This window comes from Lycium ferocissimum, chromosome 7 (genome assembly GCF_029784015.1).
Source record: "Lycium ferocissimum isolate CSIRO_LF1 chromosome 7, AGI_CSIRO_Lferr_CH_V1, whole genome shotgun sequence".
In the NCBI taxonomy this organism is placed as follows: Eukaryota; Viridiplantae; Streptophyta; class Magnoliopsida; order Solanales; family Solanaceae; genus Lycium; species Lycium ferocissimum.
The window spans coordinates 42,003,323-42,015,263 of record NC_081348.1 but is presented as its reverse complement, the minus strand read 5'-3'; the positions used below and the strand labels follow the sequence as shown (position 1 = coordinate 42,015,263).

General features: G+C 32.0%; 1 protein-coding gene and 1 long non-coding RNA gene across 2 annotated transcripts; one reads left to right on the top strand and one right to left on the bottom strand.

The window, feature by feature from the left end:
* Positions 1-3,506: 3,506 nt before the first annotated feature.
* On the bottom strand, positions 3,507-4,838 carry LOC132065141 (uncharacterized). Its single transcript, XR_009416691.1, has 2 exons — positions 4,623-4,838; positions 3,507-4,464 (listed from the first exon to the last, which is right to left on the bottom strand). It is a non-coding gene; the product is annotated as an uncharacterized LOC132065141 (long non-coding RNA).
* A 2,684-nt stretch (positions 4,839-7,522) lies between these two features.
* On the top strand, positions 7,523-11,685 carry LOC132065140 (protein NUCLEAR FUSION DEFECTIVE 4-like). The gene is made up of 2 exons (XM_059458395.1): positions 7,523-8,812; positions 11,035-11,685. The coding sequence occupies exons 1-2, from the start codon at positions 7,632-7,634 to the stop codon at positions 11,504-11,506; spliced, it is 1,653 nt and encodes a 550-aa protein (XP_059314378.1). The 5' UTR covers positions 7,523-7,631; the 3' UTR covers positions 11,507-11,685.
* Positions 11,686-11,941: the final 256 nt, after the last annotated feature.

Here is an 11,941-nt window from a genome sequence, read left to right as displayed (position 1 = left end):
ATTTCAATTAAATTTCACAGTGTGTATGTCGATCACAACAAATAAAACTTCTTTTCTTCACTTATATGCTTAGAGTGCATAACTATATATTTGTTGTCAATTACCAAAGTGCATAATAATATTTGTAATTCATCAAGAACCGTGCTTGAATTTGATTCATTCATGATTAAGAACCAAGTACTGCAAAAATAAGTAAGTAGCACATGGTATAGTTCATCTGTCAGTCCGTCTATCTAGTAGTTGTATCTAGAATAATGCTAGTTCCAAATTGAATGTAGGGACATAGCAAAAAACGTGTAATGCCGTATAAATTTAAACTTATAAGGCAGCTGCCTTATTAAACAAACTCAGCTTATCAACAACTTGCGTACCAAATTTACTTACGTGACATTATTTGAATGATTGATCTATAGCAAACAAATATTGTAAATAACACTGCTTTTATTTCAATTTATATATCTTACTTTTTATAATTCATTTAAAAAAGAATATCACATTTATATATATTCTCATTTCACTTTAATGACAGTTTTTTATAGGTGTGTCGTGACATGTTTAAGATCACAATATTCAAAGAGCATTTTTCATATATTATATGCATCTTTAGTTTAAAATTACATGGTTCAATAGTTTTCTTTATATTCTAAATTTCATGTATATTCAAATTAAAGCATATTAAATAAATAAAGGGAGTAGCTAAAAAAGTTAATATGAATAACAACACATCACGTCAGAGGAATAATATGAATAGTTTAATAGTTTTGAATTTTAAAATTTCTAAACATATGAAAAAATGTCCAATATTTAAAAACGTGTTAAAGTAAAAATAGTGTCGTGGACAAGAAAATATTAATAATATCACGAGCTATGAAGGTGTATAGTAAGGCAACAAAACCTAAAAACTCTTAGTTTAATCCATCTCTTGCTGTCAATAATTGAATTTTGAAAAAAGAATCAGTAGGGAAAAAAGAAAAGAGAAAGGAGATCAATGTTCATATTACCGCAAGCCTCTTTTTTAAAAAAATACAAAATAAAAATAAAATTAAAGCTATTTATTTTTTACGATTTTGGCAAGCTTTAATAGCACTTTTAATAATTTCTTAGGAGTCGGTTGATGGGTGGAATAGGAGATTATAATCCTAAAATAAATTATGGCGATTATTTTATCTTGTATTTTGGTGTAATTTTTTATTATGGGATAGTTCTTTCGGATTATAATATAAATACAATATTATTTTAATACCGCACTTTATGTGGGAATAACAATTTTGGGATTACTAATCGCATTATAATACAACAAAAAATTATATATGTGCTCTTTTCCAAAGCTTTTCTTTTCAGAGTTTTTAAATAAAGACAAGCTAGGTTAAAATTTAAAATAAGAGCTTATATAATTTATCCAGTTTAAATAAAACACATATTTTATATTATATTATATGTATCTTATTTTTGGCCCAATAAATCAAACATTACCATAAAATATATCTGTTAAATAATCTCGGAATAACTTGTTCTAACTAAAATGACCCCTTAATGCTTATGGTTATCTAAACTTCTCTCGAAAGAATATCCGAGATGCATTGATTCCAGAGACACTATGGTTATATGAACTTCTTATGTCACTAATTTAATTCGTCATAGTATATACTCCTGGAATATTCCTCAAGACCTTTTGTCGTATTTTCACTTGGTAATATGGGTATTTTCAGTCTGACAGAGATAATATATATATATAGTCATGCTTGTGGTTTCCTTTTTCGTTATTTCATTTTTTTCATTGAACTAAATGAACCATGCCATTTCTTTTTCAAATATATATACAATCGTGGGAAAGAAAATGATGTCTCACGACATGCTTCATGCAATTTATTGGAAATGAGAAAAAATCTCCCATTCTATATATCTCTCAGTCAGTTCTAACATTAATTTTCCTAGCTACTTCTTTTAATTGTCCCTACCTCTTTAAAAGGAAAACTTATCTCCTTCACAATTTGATACATTTTCAATTGGAACTGGATAAAAATTTGAAATTGGTCCCCCCTTCACTCAGAGGAGGTGCGTAAAAGACTGAAAGTTACTAGGTCCCGTGAACCCGTTGGTTACACTCTAGATCCGTTTATGTGATAGTGTTTTGATTGTACACGAAGTTTAAGGAAAAAATGAGTTTTAAAAAAAATATGTGGTCTAAAACTCTGAATATATAAAGGTGACATACCTTTTTGAGATATCCTACAAATGAAAGTGTGGCACATTGGGATAGAGGAAGATATATATAATACACACAATTGCAATCATCAGATGTTATGATAATATAAATAGTTTCGGATAATTACACATAATTTCGTCAAAATTGAATGACTTGTGATGTTGTGATACATTTGAGATATAAATCAACTTCTTCTACATCGTCCAAAAGCCATATAGTTTATGGGACGTTACGTCCACGGTTTGTAAGAAGATATGTGGATGTCAATGCAACAAGTGTAGATTGCCTGTTTTCGTTGTAACAGATGGAAAATGCCGGTACAAGTTGATAATAAACCATTTCAAGTAACCTCTAAACCAATTTGAACTCCATCTCTTTTTTAATCAATTTGCACCCATAAATTGTTTGACTGCTAGCTACTTCTCGTACATTAATTAGGCACAAGTCTTTTATGACCTTATCTTCATACTAGGAGTAGGGACTAATCTATGGGAAATGTTTTCCTACTTGGGGTAGGAGTGAGAATAATGCATGAGTTGAAACCATCGACGCATTATCACAAAGTTGTTCATTATTTTTTTTTAAAAAAAACTGACGGTCCATATCACTCAATTAAGTTTTCATTATGAGAATAAAATAGTGAGAATAAAAGTCAAAATCAAAGGGTAGAATGGACATTGTCAATGGAGTATTTGTTACTGAGTCTGATATCATGTTAAATACATATCACTCATCAATTAAGTTGTCATTGTTATGTTTTCTCCATGCATTAACTACATTATCTATATTAAATCTCTAAAATTCATCTTCACAAAAAATGAAAAACTTAGTGAAGGATATTGTTGCTGCTTGGGATATGATGATCCTGAAATGACATCAGAGTGCAATCCGAGGCTTACTTTTGCGTCATTTCAAGACTAAAATTCATCGTAATTGTGCGATCAACGATGTAATTATTAGTATATGAGATAATGAGAAGATGCTTGTTGCTTTGTTATTGGTTCTCTTTTTTTTCTTATGGGGCCGGGCGAAGGTTGGGCGGTGGAGGGGTGTGTTCGCTCATGTTGGTCATGCTATATGCACTAATAGAAATTATGGAGGTAATGAAGATAGATTGCTGATCATTATATATATTGTGAACAATAATTAGTTTATTATTTTCGCAGTCCCAATTTATGTCGCACACTATTTTTTTTAGTCTGTCTCAAAAAATCGTACCTTTTTATATTTAGAGACAATTTAAATTTATGAGATGTAGCACTCAAATATCTAAAGCTTGTTTTGAATCACGATTTCAAAGTTCTTCCTTTCTTTCTTTTCTTATACTCCATATTTAAATACACATAAATTGAGATGGAGAATAGTACTTTTTATGAATGGCGGGATCAGTACATAAACATGGTCATGTTGGTCATCTTATTTTATAACTAGTAAATTTGTCCGCACATCGCGCGGTCACTAAATGAATTAGATTACATTATTTTATTTTTTAGATAGAGTTCTCCCTCGTTAATTCTTTTTTTATTTATACAGCACCTTATGAAGCCCTTGATATTTACAAATTTATATAATTTAGAGAGAGTTGTTCGTCGCTAAATAAAGTCCAATCAATAAATTCTAGCAGTACCACTTCCAGCTCAGTAAGGACCTTTTCGTCAATGTGCATGTATTCTTCAAATAATTTCTTGATCATATCTTCGTAATTCGGTAAACTTGGGGCAAACCTTAATACTATCCTGAAGAAATTATGTAGGTGTTTAAACAATATTTTGTGTAAAAATTGAACAAAAAGAGTACTTGATGTTGAAGATAAGAAAAAAAAATGTGGAATTTAGTTGGCAACTTAAATTTCACTTGATTCATTTTTATACTGAAAGTTGAAGTTTCTCTAGCAAAAGACCAATCTAAACATAATAGCTGCAACACAACTGCTAGCAAAAGAGAACTACTACAAAGCCTATCAAACTGGATACAAATAATAATTGCTAAGCCATCTAGTAAGTTTTGCCTATCTTCCTGCTCTAGTGTGAATCTCTTGTATAATGAGCGTCACTGAACACTCAGTTGTTTTTGTTGGAATACCCTCATGTTTCTCTCCTTTCATATATGGTAAACAGCTGTTGCCAACAAAATTCTATAAACTTAAGCCTGAGGAGATTTGCTCTTTGCATTTTGTTCAGTCCACAGTAGCTCATTATCCCAGTTGCTAGGATTCTTCCTAATTCCCAACCAAACTAACAGTTTGCTCCAGACTTGAGCTGAAACTTGACAGATTGTAATTTTTATATATATATATATATATGTCTTTCAGGAGGTTAGGACTCATTCTATACAAGTCAACCCAGAACTATAATTATCACTACAAAAAAATATGAATTAGCAACGGACAACTCTCTTTAAATAAAGTATACCATACCTGCACCAAGGAGACCGTTTAAAAGCCTGTAAATTAAGAAACAACCACGAATGAAAACATTAGAGAAGACAAATTGCTACTTTACCATTAAAAATAAATTCGACTTTCCCTGAAGGATGACAATTTCGGAAGAATTCGAATATTACCTTTATGTAGATGATCCGAAGGAATCAATTATTCTTTGTCGAGCATAATGATAACATAATTTGTAGATATCATAATTGCCGAGTAATACGTAATCGAGCTTTATTGAAACTCTAAAATATAACAGTGACAAGCAATTAAAGGAATAATTACACCAAGAATGTAATTAATCTATTTTAATTTACCTTCATCGCGTCGCAAGTCGCAACACCTCCAAAGCCTGTTGTGTTTCGTAGTATCCATCATTCATGCCCATCACATTATGTTATTGAAGTTGTCCACTACATTCTATTTAGTTGCTCTTGGCCAGAGAACCTCCAAGTAACGCTTGAAAACCAAAAGTTTCGTAACTGAAAAATGAAGTATCATTCCATATTAACAAATTCATTTCCTTAACTTAGATTTTATACTCTAATCCATATGTACTAACTCACAAAATCATAAGATGAAATACAACCTTAATTTAGTAACCAAAAGTATATAAAATGAGAAAAGTCGATTACAACGTGTATGCCCTAATTTCGCTTGTTTATTTGATAATCCACATCACCAATTCTACATAAACAGGTGACATCATCCCTACTTGCTAGAGCAATGCTCAACATTAATTTGATTCTACATATGAAAATTAAAAGCATATTAGATTATTATGAAGAATCAGTGATATTAGTATGTAGAAATTTTATATCTAATAAAGAGATATACAATTATAAGATCAGAAAGGAAAAGGATCGAAGAATAAGCATAAAACTATAAATTAACCCTTAAAAATAGTTATATATGCAGTTAGAAAACATGCTGGGGAGACCTCAAGTAACCTTCGATAGGAATTTGAATGAGGCCAATCCAACATGGTTTGACGCTTTTCTCTAGAACTTCGGCATCAGTTGAAAACTCAACATTGTTCTCTATCTCTAGAACTTCGGCATCAGTTAAAAACTCAAATTTTGAGAGGGTGTCTTTCCGAGGAAAAAATTGCTAAAGCAAGCGTGAGGAAGAAGAGGAGAGACGAAGGTGTGACAAACAACAAACGGAAGATTTACCTACAGATTTTTGGTAACGTTTGATGAAAAGAAAAAAGCGGCCTCACGTTTCGCTACAGATTTCTAGCCATGGTTCGTTTCTTTTATTTTTTATTTTTTATTATTATTATTGAATTTATAAAGGCTAAAATCTGACAAAATAGATAAATGTAAATACTGCATTTTTAGAGTGCCGCTCCAATTATATAGATTTTTGTCCCAAATAATTGACATTGGCAATAAATTCGTGCTTAGGGCCTGTTTGGAAAGCCACCCAGGTAATTGGAATTGAGTGTAATTGGGTGTAATTATACAGTTTGGCCTGTTTGTTTGACCAAGTAATTACATAGTTAGGTGGGAATTGGGTGTAATTACACTCTCCAATTCTCGGGGGGGGGGGGGGAGAATTGGGTGTAATTACTTTTTAGTTTGTTTATTTTTTTACTTTAATTTATTTTTATTTTTAATTTATTTTTTATTTCTATGATTTTAATTTTTTTGATTTTATTTCTATTATTTTAATTTCTTTTTTATTTTTACTTTATAATTATTTTTATTTTTTAAAATGTATTTTTATTTTTATATTATTTATTTTTCATTTTCTTTTTTCTCATTCCCAACCTTTTACTTCTTGTGGTTCCATGTAATTCTCGTATTTTTTTATTTTATTCATTTAGCATAACCGTGTTATTATTCTAATATTTGAAACTACACCTCTTAATATTGGAAATAATGAGTCATTAACAAACTTGACATATAACGAGTGACGTTATTGAAGTAGAATTTCATTGTGAGTGAGGTTATATACTTATATTTTTCCTTTCTTTTGAATTATTTACTTAAGTTACGTTGAAACTTACTTATGTAATGTGTGAATTTCACATAAGAGTATTATGTTGAACTTTTTCTTTTGGATTTTGAATTTAGGTTATATTTTCAATTTTGAGTTATTTGCTTTCACATTGCATGTTGTTTATTTTTCACTTACCTTTGATGGATTTTTTGTGTCAAGCATTTGAATAATGTTATGGCATTATATTTATTAATATTATTTTTTTGTCAAACATCCAATCCATGACGTTCTCACAAAAAAAGTCTTCTTTTAAGTTTTATAATTAATTAAAATTAAATATTAATTTGAAAAATATATATCAATTATTTTTTACAATATTAGTTACAAATATATGATTATTAATTAATATATTTTCAAGAAACAATGTGTTATTAAATAACTAATTTAATATTATTTATAAAGGCAATATTTTTTAAATATTAATTTTAAGTTTTTTATAATTAAATGTTATTTTTAAATTAAACTGACTGTATAATTACCCTTGTGCAACCAAACAACACGCTTGTAATTACACTGTAGTTACGTTATGACAAACAAACAGGTCGTTATAATTACACTATTGTGTAATTACTACCTTAGTAATTACACCAATTCCAATTACCAGGTGGCTTTCCAAACAGGCCCTTATAACAAATTTATGATCTACCTACCTTGTAACAAAATGCACTACCTAATCTCCTCCTTCAAGCACTTTTTCACCTCAAACAGAACAACCCAAAAAAAGTACATAAACAAAAAAAAAAAAAGTTTAATCCTCCAATTGCAAAAGCGATGTATGCTTCTTCATCGAAACAACAGTCAGCAACTTGACAATAACAACAACAATAAAGTCTGTGTATTTTATTTTATTTCATCAGAATAAAATACAATCTCTCAATTCCCTATATAATAATCAATTCCACGCCCCCTCAAAAACCAAAAAACCTCTGTATCCCTAAAAATATCTCTCATTTTTTCACTTTCATTCAATTTAACTCTTTGTATCGCTTAATGGCTTTCGGATTTACTTACAATTCGCCTGTCGGAAAATGGCTTGGCTTTGTCGCCGCTGTATGGGTACAAGCCATTTCCGGCAACAATTACACTTTCTCTAACTATTCCGATGCACTAAAGTCCTTAATGGCTTTAACTCAGCTTCAATTAAACAACCTTTCTGTCGCTAAGGATGTCGGAAAAGCTTTCGGAATACTCGCCGGACTTGCTTCCGACAGGTTATCAACTCCAGTTATTCTTTTAATTGGTGGAATTGAAGGTTTTATTGGTTATGGTGTTCAATGGTTAGTCGTTAGTGGTATTATTAAACCATTACCATACTGGATCATGTGTATATTTTTATGCATGGGTGGTAATAGTACTACATGGATGAATACTGCTATTTTAGTTACGTGTATAAGGAATTTCAGGAAAAATAGAGGACCTGTTACGGGAATTTTAAAAGGTTATGTGGGTTTAAGTACTGCTATTTTCACTGATATTTGTTCAGCTTTATTTGCAAGTGACCCCTCAACTTTTCTACTCCTGCTCGCTGTAGTCCCTTTTTCTGTTTGTTTAGCAGCGATTGTGTTTCTACGTGAAATTCCACCTTCCTCAACTTCCGTTGAAGAAAAAGAAGAAGTCAAATACTTCGGTGTTATTAACGTTATTGCCGTTGTAATAGCGGTTTATTTGTTAATATTTGACATTTCCGCCCCTCATGGACGAATTTTCTCACAAATTTTTGCTGCTATACTTTTAGTCCTGTTAGGTTCACCTTTGTTAATTCCTATTTACCTTATGGTAAAAAAATCTATCCGTGGTAATTCAGAGAACTTAGATGTTGAAGGGAGTAATAATATTGTAGAGCCGTTATTACTGGGGGAAGAAACAGTTAAAAAGGAGGTTGTTGTAGTGGAGGAACATGCGGTGGCAGTTGTGGAGGTGGATGAGGAGAAGGAGCCACTTGTTATTGGAGAAGATCATACTATTTTCGAGGCGATGAGGACTTTGGATTTTTGGATCTTGTTTGTTTCATTTCTATGTGGAGTGGGAACAGGTTTGACTGTGATGAATAATTTGGGACAAATGGGATTAGCTTTGGGATATGTTGATGTTTCTATTTTCGTCTCACTTACCAGCATTTGGGGATTTTTTGGTCGTATTGTTTCTGGCTCTGTTTCAGAATACTTCATCAAGTAAGTTTACTACCACTATATTATACTTTTAATTCGTATATCTTTTCTACTTTTACAGTTGGAGTTGCTTTACGTTTACTCCTAGTTCAGCTTTAATTCAGGCCAATTTTTCTGCATTTACATATATATTCTTCTAACTTCACTCATTCTTATTCAACTTTGGCTACTTGATAATAATGGAAAATTTGAAGTTTGCGGGTAGGTTATGTTCAAGATTCTTTTTCTAAATTTTGATGGGGGTTTCCTCAAAAGCAACTTATGTTAACCTTAAAAGTTATTGTTTGATCGGAAGAAATTGGAATAAAAGGAAAGGGAGATGAAGTGATGAACCCAGCTATCATTCCCTTCCATTTTTCCTTCTAAGCTAACCAAGTGGGCAGATGGAGCTAGTGGGGTAGGTATTTAAAAAAAAAAACGTAGTTTTAGAACTCTTATGAAGGGTCGAGGGTCACCAAAATCTACCGGATTGATCGCCAGTTTGGGGTGGAATAGGTAAAGGTCTCGAGTTCAAGTAATAAATATAAAAAAAATCATGATAGAAAGCGCTTCCTCCTTTAGTGACGTGTCACGTTAGTCCGAATTGATTGTGCTCCATAAGTTTGCCGGACACTGAGTGGGAAGCCATAAAAGTCTTACCAATTGGTGTCAATTCTTGATTACATGGTGATGGTCATCGGTGAAATAGGGAATGGTAGTATTCGATACAAAAAACTCTCCACCCCTACCTAAGGATCCATTTGGCCATGGGAGATTTTCACTTTTTTCCGGAAATATTTTTCACTTTATTTGAAAATCATCGTTTGACCATGAAAATTTCAAATACAACTTGAAGTTGTATTTGGAATTTAGACAATACCTAAAATCTTATTTTCACTTTTTTCACTTTCAGTACAATCAAAAAACTAAATATTCTTTGCAAAAACTATAACCAAACAAAATTCTATCTTCAACTCCAACTTCAAAATTTCAAAAAATATCTGATTTTCATGGCCAAACGCCTACTAAATCCTAATAAAAGCAGGTGGGACATAGATTGGCTGACTTTTAACGTGCACTGAAAATTTCTCTACGAAAAAGTTTGAAAAGTCCTTTTCTTTATGAGGTAAGAGTACATGCTTATGAAAGATGTACAGGTCCAAAAGACTTCCTATATGCAATTCTAAATAATATAAATATATCTTGTTTTCAACAAGATCTAAGAAAGATTAGAAAATGGAATATAGTCCTTTTCATGATACCACTAGTTAATTATAGCAATAGTCGTCTATTAGGAAACTTCCAATAACAGTAGGTAAGAGTACATGCTTATGAAAGATGTACAGGTCCAAAAGACTTCCTAAATGCGATTCTAAATAATATAAATATATCTTGTTTTCAACAAGATCTAAGAAAGATTAGAAAATGGAATATAGTCCTTTTCATGATACCACTAGTTAATTATAGCAATAGTCGTCTATTAGGAAACTTCCAATAATAGTACAATATATTTAGATCTTCACTTGGCTCTATAGATGCATTAAATCTTGCGGAAAAGGTGTGGACCATGTTCGTCTTTTATTTCCTTCCTACAATTTCTGACCAATAGATGGCTCTTAAGATGGTCTTTTTTTAGTCGGAAAAAGATTTAATACTAGATTCTCCAACTTGGACGGGCAATTGCAGAACTTAAGTGCAACTGTTTACAACATCAAGAATTTTAGTATTACAGTAAGTGTATATACACACACGACACATCATTGTCTCAATTCAAACAGTTTAGGACAAAATTGACCCTTTACCATCCAAGCTAGAGTAAACGTTAGTGGGAAGGATATTTTTGAGCTACTTAGCTAACGAGGGTATTTTTGAGCTATTTATTAACGGTGAGGGCATTTTTATGCCGAAAATGAGATAGGGGGCAAAAATTATCCCTTAATTCACTACAAAAATTGGAATTAGCAACGAACTTCGTGGTTAATTCCATCAATAAATTGCTTGTGGCTAACAAGATTTTCTGATAATCCATCACTAAATAGGATCAGTTCTGAGTGAAAGAATTTTCCCCTTCTAAAATAAAAAAGTATTGCAAAGTTAGCATCTGTTCGGAGTGAAAGTAAACCTTACAGCCTCAAATTAAAGCTACAGTACTAGTTCAGTTTTGACAATAGGCTAACACGCTCGCATAAAATTATGTGCACGTCACTGATTTGTTCCTTTTCTGATCTTAATTTCTTAATTTGCAGGAAAGCTGCAGTGCCAAGGCCAATATGGAATGCGGCTTCACAGATTCTGATGGCTGTAGGATACATCTTACTGGCAATGGCTATGCCAGGATCACTCTACATTGGCTCGATCGTCGTTGGAATTTGCTATGGTGTTCGTCTAGCTATCTCTGTTCCAACTGCTTCCGAACTCTTTGGTCTCAAATATTATGGTCTCATTTATAATGTCCTAATACTCAACCTTCCACTTGGCTCATTTCTCTTCTCCGGTTTGCTTGCGGGTCTGTTGTATGACTCGCAGGCTACAAAGACAGCTGGTGGTGGCAACACTTGTGTTGGCGCTCACTGCTACAGGCTTGTGTTTATAGTTATGTCTATAGCTTGCATCGTCGGGTTCGCGCTGGATATTTTGCTAACGATTAGAACCAAGAACTTATATGCTAGGATTTATGCAAGCAGGAAAGCAAAGAAGACTAGTACTGTATTGTCTTAATGAATATGGTTGATTCTCTTTGGGTACTTCTTGTTGTGAGGGCAAATGGGAGGATTGATAGGTAAATGTTAATTACCTGATGATACCCTTACACTTGCTTGTGCAATTTTGAAAATTCATTGTGTTTGATTAGTGAGAATTCGTTACTTGTATTGAGTAAATATGAATTCTTTGTACGATTCTAAGCTTGTAAAACTATTGAAGTGGTACTTTTACCATGTTAAAAAAAAAAAAAAAGGTGACGTCTCATTTGATTTCTGGACAAGTATATTGACTATGATGGATGGATTGTTATACGGTTGAGTAATAGCATTAGCGATTTTGGTTTCAATTATATCTTTGGTAACTCGATTATAATTTTACTTGATCAGAGACTGAATTTATATCATCCACAGTACATGAAGTTGCTAATCAATGCACGACTAAGCTGTCACT